This window comes from Pleurodeles waltl, chromosome 7 (genome assembly GCF_031143425.1).
Source record: "Pleurodeles waltl isolate 20211129_DDA chromosome 7, aPleWal1.hap1.20221129, whole genome shotgun sequence".
Taxonomy (NCBI): domain Eukaryota; kingdom Metazoa; phylum Chordata; class Amphibia; order Caudata; family Salamandridae; genus Pleurodeles; species Pleurodeles waltl.
This window is the reverse complement of record NC_090446.1, coordinates 1,552,959,360-1,552,979,932: the sequence shown is the minus strand read 5'-3', so window position 1 is coordinate 1,552,979,932 and position 20,573 is coordinate 1,552,959,360. Positions and strand designations below refer to the sequence as shown.

General features: G+C 48.0%; 1 protein-coding gene across 2 annotated transcripts in view; it reads right to left on the bottom strand.

The window, feature by feature from the left end:
* LOC138246699 (von Willebrand factor A domain-containing protein 7-like) overlaps positions 1–20,573 on the bottom strand; it is a 289,467-nt gene that overhangs the window by 59,346 nt on the left and 209,548 nt on the right. For both annotated transcript variants that reach the window (XM_069201470.1, XM_069201471.1), the window contains exons 14-16: positions 18,306–18,574; positions 12,877–13,016; positions 12,612–12,771 (exon numbers count right to left, since the gene is read on the bottom strand). In XM_069201470.1, the coding sequence (XP_069057571.1) occupies positions 12,612–12,771; positions 12,877–13,016; positions 18,306–18,574 (569 nt within the window). The remainder of the gene's footprint in view (positions 1–12,611; positions 12,772–12,876; positions 13,017–18,305; positions 18,575–20,573) is intronic.

The window sequence follows — 20,573 nt, the reverse complement described above, 5'->3', positions numbered from 1 at the left end:
ACCACCACCTCCAAGAACAATCAGTTTCTACCACCTATAATACCAGATCCACCTGATATCACCACCACCTCTAGGAACCAACAGATTCCACCACCTCTAAGAACCAGATCCACCAGACATCACACCACTCAGATCCACCTGTTAACACAGCGGCTACATACGAGCTGTTACCACCACCTCTAAAAACGAGCTAATACCACCACCTCTAAGAACCAGTTGATACCACCTCTAAAAACCAGCAAATACCACTGCCTCTAACAACCAGCTGATTCCACCATCTCAAAGAACCAGCTAATACCACCTCATCTTAGAGCCAGCAGATACCACCTTATCTAAGACCCAGCTAATACCACCACCTCTAAGAACCAGCTAATACCACCACTTCTAAGAACCAGCCGATCCCACCACCTATAGGAACCAGCTGACACCACCACCTCTAAGAACAGCCAATACCACCCCATCTAAGAACTAGCCAATACCACCGCTTCTAAGAATACTACCACCTCCTTGAACTAGCTGATTCCACCACCTCTAAGAACGAGCCAATACCACCACCTCTAAGAACCAGCGGATACTACTGCCTCTAGGAACCAGCCGACACCACCTCCTCTTAGAACCAGCTGATACCACACTTCTAAGAACCAGCGGATACCACCGCCTATAAGAACCAGACAATATCACCCCCTTTAAGAACCATATGATACCACCACCTCTAAGAACCAGCCGGTACCACCACCTCCAAGAACCATTTGGTACCACCACCTCTAAGAACCAGCTGACACCACCGCCTTTAAGAACCAGCCAATACTACCACCACCTATAAGAACCAGATGATATCACCCCCTTTAAGAGCCATCTGATACTACCGCCTCTAAGAACCAGCCGATATCACCACCTCTAAGAACCATCACATACCACCACCACTATGAACCAGCTGATACCACCACCTCTAAGAACCATCCGATACCACCAATTCTAAGAACCAGCCGATACCACCACATCTAAGAACCAGCTAACACCACCGCCTTTAAGAACCAGCCAATACTACCACCACCTCTAAGACCCAGCCAATACCACCTCCTCTAAGAACCAGCAGATACCACCACCTCTAATAACCAGCCGATACCACTGCCTCTAACAACAAGCTGATACCACCTAATCTCTGAGCCAGCCGATACCACCACCTCTAAAAAACAGCCAATACCACCACCTATAAGAACCAGCTGACACTACCCCTTCTAAGAACCAGGTGATACCTCCACCTATAAGAACCAGCTGATACCACCTTCTCTAAGAATGAGCCCATACCACTGCCTGAAAGAACCAGCTAATACCACCACATCCAAGAACCAGCGGATACCACCACCTCTAAGAACCAGTCGATACCAGCACTTCTAAGAACCAGCCAACACCACCACCTCTAAGGATCAGCCGATGTAACTACCTCTAAGAACCAGCCAATACCACCACCTCTAAGAACCAGCCAAGAACAAGCTGATTCCACCTCCTCTAAGAACCAGCGGGTACCAGCACCACTAAGAACCAGCCAATACCACTGCTTGAAAGAACCAGCTAATACCACCGCCTCCAAGAACCAGTAGATACCACCACCTCTAAGAACCAGCTGATACCACCACCTCTAAGAACCAGTGGATAGAACCTCCTCTAAGAACCAGCTGATACCACCACCTCTACGAACTAGCCAGTACTATCACCTCTAAGAACTAGCCGATACCACCACCTCTAAAAACCAGCTGATAACATCGCCTCTAGGAATGAGCCGATTTCACCACCTCTAAGAACCAGCCAATACCACAACCTCTGACAAACAAACAATACCACCACCTCTAAGAACCAGCCGATACCACCACTTCTAAGAACCAGCTAATTCCACCACCTCTAAGAACCAGCAGATACCACCACCTCTAAGAACCAGAGAATAACACCACCTCCAAGAACTGTCCGATACCACCACCTCTAAGAACCAGCCGATACCTCTACCTCTAAGAACTAGTCACTACCACCACCTCTAAGAACCAGCCGATACCACCACCTCTAAGGACCAGCCGATACCACTACCTCTAAGAACCAGTTGATACCACCACCTCTAACAACCAGTGGATTCCACCACCTCTAAAAACCAGCCGATACCACCACCTCCAAGAACCATCCGATACCACCAACTCTAAGAACGAACAGATACCACCACCTCTAAGAACCAGAGGATACCACGACCTCCAAGAATCATCCGATACCACCATCTCTAAGAACCAGCCAATATCACCACCTCTAAGAACCAGTTGATACCACCACCTATAAGAACCACTTGATACCACCATTACAAACCAACTGATATCAGCACCACTAAGAATCAGTCGATACCATCACTTTTAAGAACCAAACAATACCACTACCTCTTTGAACTAGCAATACCACCACCTCTAAGAACCAGCTGATACCACCACCACTAACAACCGAGCCAATATCACCATCTCTAAGATCCAGTGGATACCACCACCTTTAAAAACCAGCCAATACCACCACTTCTAAGAACCTGCCGATACCACCACCTCTGAGAGCAAGCTGATAACAGCATCACTAAGAACAAGCTGACACCATCACCTCCAAGAATCAGTTGATACCACCGTAACTGGGAACCAGTTGATACCACCACGTTTAAAAACCAGCTACCACCACATTTGAGAACCAGCTGACACCACCACCTCTATGAAGGAATTGATGCCATCTCCAAGGATGAGCTGATACCACCCCTTCTAAGATACCACCCACACTAAAAAGAAGCTGATAAGATCACTGCTACGCAGAAGCTAATATCATCTGTGGAAAGTAATAACTAATAACTCCAACACTAAGAACCAGCAGATATAAACAAAGAAGAGCCCGTAGATGATGCAATAAAACACCCTGCACGCCTTGCATTACCCATTGTTCTTTCTTCTATGGTTGACCGCAGTTGATCCTGGTAGGAGCACTAGTTCACCTTGTACACAGCTAGAAAACAGAGCTCCATATGGCTCTCCACTTCATTCTGCATCAGTTAGTCTGCGTTTGAGACCTCTGGCCACATTTAGCCACTCATTCAGTTGGATGTTTTCGGGGTATGCGGAAAATGTTCAATTGATTATTTGTTTGGAGGACAAGGAACAGTTGATTCAACACTGTCTGGATTCACAGAGATGCCTTGAACTTAAACAAAGGAAAGGTGAATATATTGGTCATAGGGGGGACCACCACCATCAGGTCTTATCTTTGGTGATCCCACCGGCGAGTGCTGCACCTACCTGGTGAACTATGTCAGAAACTGGTGTTTTATTTAACAAATTACTTTATCAGTAACATGGCTGATTGAACTGGTCACCTGAACCTTCTTCCTTACCTTATGGACTCTAAGGAAAAGTCTTCTGCTGGATGTTTGATGCACCTACCATGATCCAGGCATAACTACCTCCATGCTGGGCCACAGCTATCAAAACGCTCCCTCCACATTCAAAGAGCATATACAGGGCAGCTGCACACGGATGCAAGACCTGAGAAGATTGGGCTCTGTGGCACACCACTTTAACAAACAGCACTGCCTACCTGTCTCTAAAAGATGCTCAAAAGGTCATAGATCAATTCAGCATCAGAGACCTAATTTTCTTCAATGAGAGCTTCATCAAAATATCCCTCTGCTCTCTCTCCAATCTTCTTCTCACCATCCATGAGGCGGCCATGGATCCACGGTTTAATACCGGGCGGCTGGCACAGTCCTACCTCAGACTGCACCCTCTGAAGTTCAGGATGGTGAGACTTGGGCACTGATGCCTGGGGGTTCAGGTCCACACCCTTGATGCCCTTCTTTCAGCCACAACGGCACAGCCTGCTCCCTACTCTTCCAGAAGATGGTGGGAATGAAAATGTTGGAAAACTCCTAGGAGTGAGAGCCAGGGGGCCACCATGTAGTAAAGACGGTTGTAGGGAGAGCAACTGTGGACCGATCTCAAACTTTACCTCCCCTTACCCTCCAGAACTGCCATCGACTGCTGAAGGTGTGTGACACAGTGTGTGGCACTTCGAAGCTTTGGTGGCATAGCGCATTCTGCATATCCTTCACACAACAACACAAGGCACACTTCCAACTCAAGATAATGTACAAAGTGATAGCAAAACACGATAACATGCTGTGACATATCGTGACATATCACACAATGTAAAACATAACACATGAGGTAACATACACACCATGAAGAAGCATAACAGGACACAAGTAACATCACAAAAGATAACACAATACAGAACAGCATAAAACAACAGAAAGTAACATCTTATGAGATAATATAACACAAGAGAACCTCTACCAACATGGGATCATATACACCAGCATGAGAAAATTATCACATGAACAATACATTTCAAAACAATATATGACATAACAGTACACAAAGATGTCATATTAATCATCAGTGTAAGAGACAAACAGCACAGGTGAAGATAAGGCCACATGAGATTACAGAACAGGAAACCATATGAAAGCCGTTGACATAACACAAGGAGGCACCAGCTGGACACAACACTGCCCAAGCTGTGCCTCTTGCTGCTTTGTGTGCTCATTGTACGAGCCATATAGAAATGTAAATATTCACAACCCCGGACTCTCAGCCATGTCCACTCTGTTTGGAACTAAGGCCAATATTTATACTTTTTTAGCGCCACTTTTGCGTAATTTTTTGACGCAAAAGTGGTGCAAACTTGCAAAATACAATTGTATTTTGTAAGTTTGGGCTGTTTTTGCATCAAAAAGTGGCGCAAATGCAGCGCTAAAAAAGTATAAATATGGGCCTAAGTGTGGGTTAAACTTTACCACACTCCATGTGAACCTGACGGTGGTGGACACAGGGCCACGTGAGGCAGGACTACCTGTGTGTGCAGAGAACGCTACCTTTGGAGGTTAGGGGTCAGGCATCTTATATTATGTTATATTATATAATGTTATGTCATATTATGCTACGTTATATTATATGTTTTGCTATATGTTATATTATGTTATGTTGAGTTACGTTAGGTTATATGTTATGTTACGCGCATCTGTAAAGCGCACTATCACCCACGAGGGTATCCTGCTGTTGACCATCCATGACCCTATGCCTGTTGGTGTCTGCTCCCTACACAGCTATGCTAGCTATGCCCTTGTGCCCACAGGTGCCATCTCTTTTTACAACGCTGCGGTATCCACTCCCCTGTGTCTGCCGGTGCCATCTTCCTTTGCACATTTACTTCCTCCTTCCGCTGTACCTTCTGAGGGTCTCTTTCATCCACAGTTGTGGCATCTGCAGCCATGTTTTTGTTAATGCCTTCTCAGTTTGCACAACTGTTGCGTCAACTGGTCTGTGTCTGCTTTTACCTTTTTCCTGCACCAGTGTGGCAACCACATCCCTGGAGCTTCAGGGGTGCTCTTCCTTACACAGCTGTGGTACCCAGGCCCATGTGCCAGCTGGTGCCTTCTCTGTTCCCACAGATGTGGCATCCACATGCCTGTAGCTTCAGAGGGGCTCTTCCCACATATGTGGTGGTATCCACATGCCTGTAGCTTCAGGGGTGCTCATCCTTGCATAGCTGTGTCTCCGGGCCCATGTGCCTGCTGGTGCCTTCTCTGTTCCCACATATGTGTCAACCACATGCCTGTAGCTTCAGGGGTGCTCTTCCTTACACAGCTGTGGTACCCGGGCCTATGTGCCAACTGGTGCCTTCTCTGTTCCCACAGATGTGGCATCCACATGCCTGTAGCTTCAGTGGTGCTGTTTCCACATATGTGGTGGCATCCACATGCCTGTAGCTTCAGAGGTGCTCTTATCACATATGCGGTGGCATCCACATGCCTGTAGCTTCAGAGGTTCTCTTCCTTGCATAGCTGTGGTACCCAGGCCCATGTGCCTGCTGGTGCCTTATCTGTTCCCACAGATGTGGCATCCACATGCCTGTAGCTTCAGAGGTGCTCTTCCCACATATGTGGTGGCATCCACATGCCTGTAGCTTCAGAGGTGCTCTTCCTTGCATAGCTGTGGTATCCGGGCCCATGTGCCTGCTGGTGCCTTCTCTGTTCCCACATATGTGGCAACCACATGCCTGTAGCTTCAGGGGTGCTCTTCCCACATATGTGGCAACCACATGCCTGTAGCTTCAGGGGTGCTCTTCCTTACACAGCTGTGGTACCCGGGCCCATGTGCCTGCTGGTGCCTTCTCTGTTCCCACAGATGTGGCATCCACATGCCTGTAGCTTCAGAGGTGCTCTTCCCACAGATGTGGTGGCATCCACACCCCTGTAGCTTCAGAGGTGCTCTTCCCACAGACGTGGCAACCACACCCCTGTATCTTCAGAGGTGCTCTTCCCACAGATGTGGCAACCACATGCCTGGAGCTTCAGGGGTGCTCTTCCTTACACAGCTGTGGTACCCGGGCCTATGTGCCAACTGATGCCTTCTCTGTTCCCACAGATGTGGCATCCACATGCCTGTAGCTTCAGAGGTGCTGTTTCCACATATGTGGTGGCATCCACATGCCTGTAGCTTCAGAGGTGCTCTTATCACATATGCGGTGGCATCCACATGCCTGTAGCTTCAGAGGTTCTCTTCCTTGCATAGCTGTGGTACCCAGGCCCATGTGCCTGCTGGTGCCTTATCTGTTCCCACAGATGTGGCATCCACATGCCTGTAGCTTCAGAGGTGCTCTTCCCACATATGTGGTGGCATCCACATGCCTGTAGCTTCAGAGGTGCTCTTCCCACATATGTGGTGGCATCCACATGCCTGGAGCTTCAGAGGTGCTCTTCCCACAGATGCGGTGGCATCCACATGCCTGTAGCTTCGGAGGTGCTCTTCCCACATATGCGGTGGCATCCACATGCCTGTAGCTTCAGAGGTGCTCTTCCTTGCATAGCTGTGGTACCCAGGCCCATGTGCCTGCTGGTGCCTTATCTGTTCCCACAGATGTGGCATCCACACCCCTGTAGCTTCAGAGGTGCTCTTCCCACATATGTGGTGGCATCCACATGCCTGTAGCTTCAGAGGTGCTCTTATCACATATGTGGTGGCATCCACATGCCTGTAGCTTCAGAGGTGCTCTTCCTTGCATAGCTGTGGTATCCGGGCCCATGTGCCTGCTAGTGCCTTCTCTGTTCCCACATACGTGGCAACCACATGCCTGTAGCTTCAGGGGTGCTCTTCCTTACACAGCTGTGGTACCCGGGCCTATGTGCCAACTGGTGCCTTCTCTGTTCCCACAGATGTGCCATCCACATGCCTGTAGCTTCGGAGGTGCTCTTCCCACAGAAGCGGCATCCACAAGCCTGTAGCTTCAGAGGTGCTCTTCAGTGCACAGCTGTGGTACCCAGGCCCATGTGCCTGCTGGTGCCGTCTCTTCCCACAGATGTGGCATCCACACCCCTGTAGCTTCAGAGGTGCTCTTCCCACAGATGTGGCATCCACACTCATGTAGCTTCAGAGGTGCTCTTCCCACAGATGTGGCAACAACACCCCTGTAGCTTCAGAGGTGCTCTTCCCACAGATGTGGCAACCACACCCCTGTAGCTTCAGAGGTGCTCTTCCCACAGATATGGCAACTACACCCCTGTAGCTTCAGAGGTGCTCTTCCTTGCATAGCTGTGGTAGCCGGGCCCATGTGTCTGCTGGTGCCTTCTCTGTTCCCACATATGTGGCAACCACACCCCTGTAGCTTCAGAGGTGCTCTTCCCACAGATGTGGCAACCACACCCCTGTAGCTTCAGAGGTGCTCTTCCCACAGACGTGGCAACCACACCCCTGTAGCTTCAGAGGTGCTCTTCCCACAGATGTGGCATCCACACTCATGTAGCTTCAGAGGTGCTCTTCCCACAGATGTGGCAACCACACCCCTGTAGCTTCAGAGGTGCTCTTCCCACAGATGTGGCAACCACACCCCTGTAGCTTCAGAGGTGCTCTTCCCACAGATATGGCAACTACACCCCTGTAGCTTCAGAGGTGCTCTTCCTTGCATAGCTGTGGTAGCCGGGCCCATGTGTCTGCTGGTGCCTTCTCTGTTCCCACATATGTGGCATCCACACCCCTGTAGCTTCAGAGGTGCTTTTCCCACAGACGTGGAAACCACACCCCTGTATCTTCAGAGGTGCTTTTCCCACAGATGTGGCATCCACATGCCTGGAGCTTCAGAGGTGCAAACTTTATATGCAAGTGTCGCTTTATACTGGCCAGCGTAATTCACATAACATCTGGAAGTTCATGTTACGCTTGTTACACAAAATTCCCGAAATTACGCCATTCCATCACTTTGTGTAATTGTGCACCATGAACTGTGTAGTTGCAGGTAAAAATGTACAACAAACAGGAAGAACAGGATGCTAACAGATGTTTGCAGTGATTTTGTTTGAAAGCATCCTTGTACCAAAAAATGACACGAGGGTGCAATTTGCTGTAAAACATAATGTAAAATGACAGATTTACATTTGGTGTAATTAGGCATATTTTCCCGCAATTTTGTTGTCAATATGTCATCATTTTGAATAATTATGCAAAAACAGCTAATGCAAATTTCACACACTTATGAAAAAACCCTAAAAGGCCCTCACTGTCCTTAAAAATCACCCATTCCTGATCCCAAAAAACCCTGACCACCCCCTAAATCCGCTAAATTTTAATGTAATGTTGGATTTTTTCTTAAATTACCTTTCTTTTAAAGGCTTTTCTTTAGTTTTCAATACATTTGTATTTCCCTATAACTCAATTTACATGATTTGTTTTCCATGATTTGGTTTCCTCCAATGTGGTTTCTCAGTTTTTTTTTTCCCATTAATTGATATTAATCAGGACGCACTCGTCCGATCACCAGGTAAGACCCAAGTGCTCCAGTGGTGGGACGAACGGAGAGAGGAGGAGCATGGCCACAGGGCCAGGTGCACGGAACTGACGTAGACATCAAGCATCCGATCCTGTGCCAGGGGCGGATCCAAAGACTGCTAGGAGGCCTGATTGTCAGTTACGCAGAGCGCAATCCACATGGATTTCTGCCCTGCCTGAGTCAGAATGGGCTGAGCACTCTAGCTCCTCCAGCCAGGACTTACCTTTCCCTCCCCTCCTCTTCAGAGCAAGAGGTAAATATATGAAGTAAACATCAGAGAAGAGGGGCTTCTGTGTGGTTTTATGACCAGTAAATCCAGCCACACACAGAAATTCCTTATTCCATAGTGCTTAGCTTGCAATTGCATTGTACTAGTGTTGATTCACTGCACAGTAAAGAAGATTTACCCCCTTGGCATTACCATGCAACTTGTAATCAGGACCTTAGTATGCACTTGAGTATTGATTATCGATGCCTATAGCAAGATCACGAAAAGCAAGTGCCACACCAGCGCCATGTCCACCACGGCTGGAACTGCTTTCATCAAGAGCCTGGAAGGACATGCTACTATTTCCAAAGCACCATAACCACCTCCCACTCACAGAAATCCATATATATTTGTTTTTCTTCGTCTTTGTGGTTGTTTTCCCGTAAGCCTTAAGTTTTGGAAGAACCTAGGCAGTCCAAATAGAAACCAACCCATGCGTATGTTCATAAGTGGTCATGAGTGATTAACCCACAAGATGTTTTGTAGGTAAGCATTGGCGTGTGACATGTTTGAATCCTGTAAAGGCCAACTTTGCCTATTCTCTTTCCAAAGTCAATACATTTGAGGTGCCTTCCCAGAGCGACGTCTCTGGTGATCTAGGCCCTAAAGACAGGAGTTGATTCATTTCAAGACTTTGCTGGAAACCAGACTGGGGTCTAGAAGTCTGGTTTGGTTCCTGAGACTACACCTGTGTTGACAAATCGTAACTGTGTATAGAAGTCTGGCTTGGGTCTAGCATTTTGGTTGAGATCCAGAGGTTTGACCTCCGTCTTATAGTCTTGGCCGAGGCCTAGAGGTTTGAGTAGAGTAAAGAGATCTGATTGGCCAATAGAAGTCTGATTATGTTCTAAATGTCTCATTGATTTCTGGGACCCAGGTTGGGCGGTGTCGGCTTAAAGATTTCTGAGGCCTCTGGCAAGACATATTTTTGGCCCCCGGTTCATAATTTGAGTGCCCATTTTCGGCTATGTGAACAGAAGTAATATGTCTTTGCGGGCCCCCAAAAATCCTTCAGATCAACCTGGTAAAAGAGAGGTACACTCGGGGATAGAGGTAGGCGGAGAGAGGCTGAGATATGGTAATTGAAAGAGCTGAGCTAAATGAAGATAACTTTTACTGCCCCTTCGTGCCCGTTTGAAGAAGAAGGGCCTGGGCAATTACCCACTTTGTCCATGCCTTAAAATGTCTTGGTGATTGGGTTTTAGAGGTCTGAACAGGGTCCATCCCCAAGTCAACTCTTTGCCATTCTCCTGCTTCTTCATCCTGTGCATGTTACGTAAGATTTTCAAGTGGCTTTCCCAAAACTCAAGACACACCATCACACAAGCCCTCATCACAAGCCGACTGGACTATGGAAATTCCCTCTACGTTGAAATCTAGGCCCACCTACTTCATAGACTACAGACCATTCATAACGCCAAAGCAAGACTCATCCCTGATCTCCCCTCACATCACCCCCACCTCAAGAAACTCCACTCGCTCCTGGTTCAGAAGAGATGAGAGTTCAAGCTCCTCACCCACGCGTTTAATGCCCTGCACAAATCCAGACCCACTTACATCAACCACCACTTGAGTTTCCCCAAACCCTCCAGACACCTCTGTTTCACCTCCCTCGTGCTGGCTCACAATCCCCGCTTAAAACGCAGCAGAGCAGGAGGACACTCCTTCTCCTACCTCACAGCCAAAGCCTGGAACCACCTCCCCTGCAACTTAAGACCTCCCCTACTCTACAGGAGTTCTGGAGGATTCTGAAAACCTGGCTCTTCAAATGAGACCATCACCTGGATACCCTCACAGGTGACAAGTCACGCTCTACAAGTCGACTGATTGGTTGATTGATTAAGAAGTTTGTTTGGTCATCTCCTACACAGACTGGGGGCTAATACTCGCTTTGGATTCTAAAGGTTTGACTGGGGTATAGTAGTTTGATCTGGGTCTAGAGGTCTAATTAGATTCCACAGTTCTGACTCGGTCTAGCATGTGGTTGGAGTGTAGGAATCTGGTTCAGTTTTGGAGTTTAGACTGGGGTTTTAAAGTTTGCTTGATGTCTGGAAGCGACTAGTGGGGTTCTCAATGTTTGATTGGCTCCATAGGTCCTACCAAAACCTAGAAGTCTGACTGGGTCTTGTATACCCATGTCGGTAGGTAGTTCTCAGTGCGGTCTTTAAGTGTTACTGGGGTAAAGAGGTTTGATTTTATTTTCAGTCTCTGATGGTGTTTAGAATACTCAGGTCCAGAAGCATGAGTGGCTTCTAGAGACGTCTCCACACTTTAGTGAAGTGATTATCATCTAGAAGATCTGATTTGGTTCCATGGGTCTGACTGAGATGTAGAAGTCTGATTACATTCTAGAAGTCTTATTAAGGAGTGTCTGACTGTGTTTTTGAGCTCTAACCCAAGGCCTTGAAGTGTGATTTGGATCACACAGTTTATGGTGATGGAGACGCATCTTTAAGTATACTACCATCACTGTCTCACCGTGGTTGGCCATGGTCAGGAGGTGGGATATAGGCCTGGAGTGGGCTTGGTAAGGAGGTGGGATATAGGCCTGGAGTGGGCTTGGTAAGGAGGCGTGGGCTTGGTCAGGAGGTGGCACATAGGCCTGGAGTGGGATTGGGAAGGAGGCGTGGGCTTGGTCAGGAGGTGGGACATATGCCTGGAGTGGGCTTGGCCAGGAGGTATTGGATGGACGTATGGTGTCTGCTTCACTTCGTGTGAAGACCATGCTTCACAATAGTGTCCAATATTTCTATGACAACTGGTGAAACGTGGGTGTGAAAACCTTCCAATGGCTGCCAGGGACACGCTAGGTCTACAGTCGAGTGAGAGCTTGTTGCAGCCGTCTGAAGGCATCATTCAAGAGAGGGGGGTGACCAGGGATAACTCAGAGTTACTTGTGCTGCAACATCTTCTACTAAAGACCTCCATCGTAGGAAGAAACTGGTACCACATAGAGGATCTGCAACAAGATGTCAGGTACACTCACTTTAAAAAAAAATCCTAGTAACAGGAGATACCTGCCACATAAGGACTGCAGATGGTGCCAAACACTGCAGTGCAAGAGTTCACTATGTACATTTTAGAAGCAAAAAGCAGCCAACATCTCCAGGTGGGAAACGGGCCAAACATCTGGGACATCTCACTTAAATGAGCTTGAAATGTCAGCTACTCACTTGCCTCCCCATTTCTCAGGGACCTTCTTGTCACTGTGGTTTAATTCTGCATCCGAAGTTCTGCAGTATGTTCAGTAGGTTATGTTTTTGTTTTATGTAGTATTTTGTTCCATTATGCTCTGTTGTGTTATTTTAGGATTGGATGTGTTGTGCTATGCTGTGCTCTGTTAATTTACGTTTGGTTATGCTGCGTTGTGTTGAGTTGTATTATGCTGTGCTATGTAATGACATGGTTGTGACTGACCTCCCAGCAGTGGTGACTGACCCTCACCCTCTGACGTTACCTTCTGGCTCACTGCCAGCTGCAGGAAGGCGTAGTTGAAGTCAGACTTGTCGGCGGTCTCCGATTGGACAGTGAGGGTCAGCAGAGTGCCAGGCTCGGTGCTGGCGGGCACGTTCAGCTTCACGCTGCCATTCACAGCCTGGTTTGTGCTAAGGCGGATGCTAGGGTACCAAGAGAAGACATGTGAGCTAGGCTGCAGTACCAATGTGTTTGAAGAATGGCGAAAAGGCGGAGAGCACACACTCTGTCACGAGGCGCACACGTACCTGTGTGGATGAAATTCAGAGACAAAGCCTTCCCCCCCCTGGACGAGAATGGTGAAGTTGGATTCTGAGCCGCTGTTGTTGACCGTGAAGGGAATCTCATATTTCTCCCCAGGGTAGAGGGATGTTAGGGTGTTCAGCAGCTGTAAGAGAAAGGATGTATGTATATGTTTGTATAGGGGATCGCTACAGTGCAAAACTGGCCAAAACAAGGTGAAAATACTGCAGCTTTGAGGGTCTGTTTCTGAAAAACAAAAACTTTGGAAAAGTTTTGTGAACGCCATCAAAGTAGATGCCAGCCATCCACCCAACCTTTTGTACGTTGATAGAAACTGCCCTGATGAGGTCAGCAGTCATACCTAACTCTGGTGAACGGTGGTCCGTCATGGTGGCAGATAGAGGGAGATATTTACAAGTCCGTGGCGCCACTGAAGCGTTATTTTTTGTTACACTCTGGTACCGCTGTGCACTGCGCCAGATTTACAAGGCGGTGCTAAGCCACTTTTTGAGCCTTAACGCGCCTTGTAAATATTGCCCGATACAGTTTTCTGCAGCAAAGGGGCGTGCAAAGGGTGTGGCTCTGGGTGTAACCATGCAACACACATTGCTTTTGACGCTGCCAGATTTACAAGAAAGGTAAATCTGTGGCAACGCTAAACACAACACCTCCACAGCGGTGGCCTTAGCGTGGCGCGACGAGGAGGAATACTTTTATTTCTCCTTCTTTTTGCTTTTTCTATGTGTGCTGCAAAATCATAAAAAAAGCAAAAGGGCATTAATAATTGTGCAAAAAGGTGTCCCTTGTGCACATAAACAATCATTAAATAATGATGATTTGCTACTTCTATGTGTGCTGCATTCAGCTAACTTTAGTGCCAGCGCTACGGGAAACAGGGGGGTGCACCATATTTTTGTAAATACGACACATCCCCGCATTTCAGAATTGACGCATCGCGGCGCTGCCAATTCTGGTGCAGTGCTGTTTCAGTTCATGGTAAATATGCCCCATAGTGTTCTTCACCACCCTGGCAGATGGAATAATGTTCATCACACTGTAACCCAGCCATTTAGTTACATCAGCAGGGGTCGAGCTTCTCTAACTAACAATTACTTACTAGGGGTCGATTGTTTCTCAAAACGAAAAAAAAAACACAAACAGCTAGTTGCACTCATCCACCTATATATGCCTCTCAGTGCGTTAAGCACCCGCACCAGAGCTCTGCATAGAGCCTCTCACTCAAGCCAACCTGTACTTGTTTTGTGAGCGAAAAAAGCTTATACTAGCGAGCCCTGCTGCATCTGTTGTACGAGGAATGGAAGACTTCCATTACTGACTGTGGTGAGAGGGGTAAGTGAGCTTTGCTACTGCCAGGCTGTACCTGTCCCGAAAGGAAGCAAAGCGTGCCCCTCTGCTGTCCGATCTGTATATGTCCTCCTGCGATGGGGAAGCTTGAGATGCTGCTGCCCTGCCTGTACCTGTCCACTGATGGAGGGAAGGTTGCACCATTTCTGCCCAAGTGTACCTGTCAGGTAAACCAGGTGACAGTGGTTCCCAACCTTTTAACTTCTATGGATCCCCACTTTATCATTACTGGAACCAGGGGACCCCTACTGAGTCATTATTGGAATCCGGGACCCCCGAAGGAGTCATTACTGGAAGCCGGGTTACCCCCCCACTGATTCATTATTGGAATCCGCGATCCCCCCCTCCACTGAGTCATTACTGGAAGCCGCCCCCCACCCCTACTGGGTCATTACTGGAAGCTGGGTACACCCCCGTCCTCCATTGAGTCATTACTGGAAGCCGGGTACACCCCCCCACTGAGTCATTACTGGAAGCCGGGTACACCCTCCCCCTCCCCTACTGAGTCATTACTGGAAGCCGGGTACACCCCCCCCACTGAGTCATTACTGGAAGCCGGGTACACCCCCCCACTGAGTCATTATTGGAAGCCGGGTACACCCCTACTGGGTCATTACTGGAAGCTGGGTACACCCCCCGTCCTCCATTGAGTCATTACTGGAAGCTGGGTACACCCACCCCCTCTCCCACTGAGTCATTACTGGAAGCCGGGTACACCCCCCTTCCTCCTCCCCCCCTCCACTGAGTCATTACTGGAAGCCGGGTACACCCCGCCCACTGATTCATTACTGGAAGCCGGGTACACCCCCCCCCACTAAGTCATTATTGGAAGCCGTTTACACCCCCCCACTGAGTCATTACTGGAAGCCGGGTACATCCCCCCCCCCCACTGAGTCATTACTGGAAGCCGGGTACCCTGGCTTAAACATTGTCAATGATTTGAACCTCAAAACAATACACAACAAATACAGAAACAGGAATTCATCAAACACATACACAAATTATACATTTTATTTTATTTGCAAACAAATAAGACAAAGGTGTTAATAGGAAGGATGGATCTTTTCTAAATTCAATTGACACCACACATTGTCCAAACTGCGTTCTGTTTGATTCCCCCGACCCGCTCCCCCAAATCACTCTGTGGATACGAATGTCCTTTTTAGCCTCCAATTTCAAATTCATTGACATTTACAGTATGTTTTAACATTTTTAATTGGACATTTAGCCACTTTATTTATATAAATTTATTATTCTGTTAATATTCGTTAATTTTCTAAGCAGTCATGGACCCTGTGAGGAAGCTTTGCGGACCCCCCTGGTTCCTCTGACCACAGGTTGGGAACCACCGTCATGAGAACCAAGCATTCTTTTAAATGGACTACAAGACTTTACAAAAATGTAAATAAAGAGCCGATAAGGGGCTGCTTGTCGAGTACAACATCTTCGGCCAGTTCTGGAGTTTTAGCCAAAAGCACATTGTATGCTCAGGTTGTGAGCCGGTAATGAAAGTGTTAAAAGCAAAACTACACTCCCCATGATGCAGCATTGTGTTTGTGAAAGGTCATGAATGGCTGATGGTGTCATAGTGACTAATGCCCACGGGGACCAATGAAATCCAAGACAACATTTACGGGCACATGTATGACGAAGTGCAGCGCGGTGCGGTGCAGCGTGCAAGTCAGCCTACTGCCCTGCATCACTGGGACCGGCCAGGAATGTGCCGTAGTTAGGGCCACACAGAGCCCCCTGTCCATCCCCACCCCAGGGGTGGTGCTCAGAGCTCCTCCAGAGAGTCCCTGGGTTCTGCCATCTTGTTTCCAAGGTTGGCACGGAACTATGAGAGCATCTGAGTGGCCAGGCCAGGCGGGTGACGTCAGAGCCCTCTCTTGACATGTGCTTCCCTGGCTAGGGGACCGATCCCCATTTCAGGGCTATTTAGGGTCTCTCTCTTGGGTGGGTCCTCAGATTTGGCTTGTAAGATTCTAGCAGGACTCCTCTGCAACCTCTGCTTGGACTTCTGGCCACTGGAACCGCGGCTGGACCCGTCAGGAACCGACAAACGCTGCTACAACAAAGAAGACTCTTCTGCAACTTTGTTTCCACGTCTCCTGCCAGCTTTGCAACATTTCCCCGGCTGTGGCAGCCTGCACAAGAAGAAGAAGGAATCTCCCTTGAAGTGAAGGAGTCACTCCCCTGCAGCCGCAGCCACCTACATCAAGCGACAACCGGCTGCGTAGATCTTCTCTCATCTTGAGTTGCGTGGATCCTACAGTACGGGAGATGGTCCAGAGTAGTCCTCTTGGTCCTCTGTGCAGGCCGTCCAACTTTGATGGAGGTAAGCCTTTGCATTCCCATGCAGGACAGTACCCCATGCACCACGTCTCTTGCAGATGTCAAGGCTTGTTTGCATCTCCTCCAAGGGATCTTCAGGCGACTTGTAGCTCCTGCCCCCAGCACTCCATCCTACAAGGCACAGCTTCCCTTGTGGCGTGGGATCCTCTTTTGTAATGCTGAATGGACTTCTTCTGTGACTCCTGTGTCTCCATCCTGTGGGACTCCTGTGTGTGCTGTCTCTGCTTCTTTGTACTCTCTGTGACGCTTAGGGTCCCCTTGTGACTTCCCCTCCTGGGTTGATTCCCCCTGGACCTTGCTGGTCCCCGGCAGCACCTTTTTTCCACTAACCACGAGTTTGCCTTAGGCAAGGCTTATTGGTAGAATTCCTGCACCGACATCCATCTGCAATCTTCCTTCCAGCATGGGACTTCATCTGCATCCATCAGAAACTCTTCTCCGGTTCCAGGGCTACAGTGCTGACCTGTTCCTCAACACTGTCGACCAACTCCTGCATCCACAGCTAGGTGGGTAGTAGCCTCTCCCCCCCTCCTGGACTCCGCTGTGACTCTTGGACTTGGTCCCCTCTCTCCACAGGTCTTCTTTCTTCAGGAATCCACCACTGGTTTCTTGCAGTCTTGTCTGGGTGTTTTATTTTTCTTCTTTTCCTCCTTTTGAGTGGTTTGGGGAAAATCCAGTGTTTTACTCCTGCACTCTTGGTTGCTGGGGGGTACTGTGTTACTTACCTCTGTGGTTGTCTAGTACTCCCAGCTCCCCTCTGCACATTTTACTTACCTAGGTGGGGATACCTTGTTTGTATTCAATTTTTTAGTATATGGTTTGTTCTCCCCCTAGGGTCACTATTAGTTATTGCTATTTGCACTGTTTTCTAACCTTTTCTATGCCTGTTCTGATTATTAGTGTATATATTTAGTTTATTACTTACCTCCTAAGGGTGGGTCACTTGTCTAGTATTTTGTAGTGGTATGTGTCCTTTGGGGTTAGGTGGTATTAAGTAAAGGGAGACGCTCTGCAGTGAGCTGTGGTATGTGTCCTGTGGGGTCAGGTGGTGTTAAGTGAAGGGACACACTCTGCAGGGAGCTGTGGTGTGTGACCTTTGGAGTCAGGTGGTATTAAGTGAGGGAGACACTCTACAGTGAGCTGTGCTATATGTCCTTTGGAGTCAGGGGGTGTTAAGTAAAGGGAGACACTCTGCAGTGAGCTGTGGTATGTGTTGTGTCGGGTCAGGTGGTGTGAAGTGAGGGAGACAATCTGCAGTGAGCAGTGGTACCTGTCCTGTGGAGTCCAGTGGTGTTAAGTGAAGGGAGACACTCTGCAGTGAGCTGTGGTACATGTTCTTTGGAGTCAGGTGGTGTTAAGTGAAGGGAGACAGTCTGTTCTGTAGTGAGCTCTATTATGTGTCATGTTGAGTCAGGTGGTTTTAAGTGAAGGGAGAAACTCTGCAGTGAGCTATGGTATACCTCCTGTGGAGTCAGGTGGTGTTAAGTGAAGGGAGGCACTCTACAGTGAGCTCTAGTATGTGTCCTTTGGAGTCAGATGGTTTTAAGTGATACAACACACTCTGCAGTGAGCTGTAGTATGTGGCCTTTGGAGTCAGGTGGTGTTAAGTAAAGGAAGTCACTCTGCAGTGAGCTCTAGTAACTCACCTCTACAGACCTGCACCCTAGAAGCTGAGGTCATGTTTATTGAGGGGGAGACCCTCTGCATTTATTACCTGTACTCTGGAGGCTGAGATGGTGTTCAGCGAAGGGGAGACCCGTTGCAGTGTGTTGCGAGCACCATCCACTCCATTGAGGATGACCAGGAACTGGTCCCTGGGTAGAGAGTTGGAAACAGCTCGGAAAGTATCTGGAGATGCAGTGCGATTCAGGGGCAGTTGCTGCTGAATAGTTCCCTGTATGTCGGTGAGATATAAGCTGTTCAAGGACACTGTGGGAAACGTCTTCAAGCCTGAAACTCGCACAAGCATGTTTGCAGGAGCCCCTGAAAAGACAGAAAAGGAAGATTACATTATTTCGAGCAAGACGCAAGATGACCACCAGGAGAGGGGATGGACAGGCATCTCTGGGCAAGATGCAAGATGGCCGCCAGGAGAGGGGACGGGTAGACATCTCCAGGCAAGATGCAAGATGGCCGCCAGGAGAGGGGATGAGCAGACATCTCTGGGCAAGATGAAAGATGCCCGCCAGGATAGGGGCTAGGCAGACATCTCTGGGCAAGATGCAAGATGGCAGCCAGGAGAAGGGATGGACAGACATCTCCGGGGACGATGGCCACCAGGAGTGTGGATGGGCACACATCTCTGGTCAAGACACAAGATGGGTGCCAGGAGAGGGAACAGGTAGACATCTCTGGGCAAGACTCAAAATGGCACCCAGCAGATGGGATGGGCAGACATTCCCGGTAAGTGGTGATTTAAATAGCATGGAGCTCACAAACTGACTTTTAATTCAAAGGTCAATCGGAATTTGTTTTTCAAATAAACAAAAGTCCTAATGAGGAGCACCATAACATCTCTTATCACTTCCCATCTATTTTACTGAAAAGAGTCAATGAAAAGCTTTCTGAAAGCTGAGCGTGCCCTTGAGAGGGTGATAAGAGGACCAAGGGACAACATCAGGGCGATGATAACCCCCAATTCAGCTCCTGCCCTCACACCCTTGACCCCGAGGTCACAGTTACCAGACATATGTTTGTGCACAGAGCCTATCTTTCTTGCTTCTCCAAGGTCCCGAACCTGGGAAGGTTCCTTGCATTGCAGTTTAGAGTGCTCTATCACAGCCTAGCGTTATGTGTATAAGTATTTGCATTCCCACAGAATTAGAATTGTGATACTTTTGTGCAGAACTAAATGACATTGCTTTACTTATATATTTACACCCTTTTTAATTACAATCATGCAAAAACAATACCCTCTTGGAGAAATATTCTTAATGGATTCTTCAATGGAGAAAACTCAAGAGTCTTCTTTTTGGAAATGGCCCTCTGTACAGGGTCATCCCCAAACATTTGCCTTCCTCCTCCTACCTTTTGCAGGAGTTTTGCTTGTTGGCCTTAGGACTCTGTGCACTGGTAACCAGTGCTAAAGTGCTTGTGTTCTGTTCCTAAAACATGATTTTATTGGCATACACCTAATTGGCATATTTAATTTACATGTAAGTCCATTATTGAGTAGTATACCATATACTCAGGGCCTATAAATAAATGCTACCAGTGGGCCTGCACACTTATTGTGCCACCCACTTAAATAGCCCCATAAAACATGTCTTAAGCCCGCCACTGCCATGTTGTCTTTACATTTAAAACCCCTTCCCAAGCCTTAAACTCCCCTTTTATTACATATAAGTCACCCCTAAGGGCCTACCTTAGTAATTAAGACTTGTACCTTTTACTTTTACATGTCCTGGCAGTGAAACACTCCCAAATTAGTTTTTCACTACTGGGAGGCCTACCTCTCCCATAGAGTAACATTGGGGATTTCTTATAAAAATGTATGTTTTAATTCCTAAACTAAATCTGGTAGAAAAGCCATGTTTGGTATCTGTGAACTTGTAATGATAAACCCTCTTTAATGGCAAAGTCAAATTTATCATTGCAAGTTTGAAAATGCTACTTTTAGAAACTTGCCATTTTCCTGCCCTTAGCCTTCTGTCCCTACAGCCTGCCTTCTATCATGTGACTGGGTGTAACTGGCAGTTGGGACTTTGTGTATCCACCCCAGACAGCCACGTAAAAGGGGGATGATCTGAGCTTGAATTAGCCATTAACTGACTTAAGGGGGGGTGGGGAGCTAAGCACAACCCCACTCACATCTGAATGGGCTGAGCTCTGCTGCCACACGATAGGCTGAACAACCCTATATTGTCAGTGCAACCAGCAAGGAGCCATGGCAAGGGAGGCATGAAACTTCTAGGAGCAGGGCAGCAGGGTATAAAAAATGGCTCTCAGACCTGCTCCTCAGTTCACTACTTGACCTGGGGAA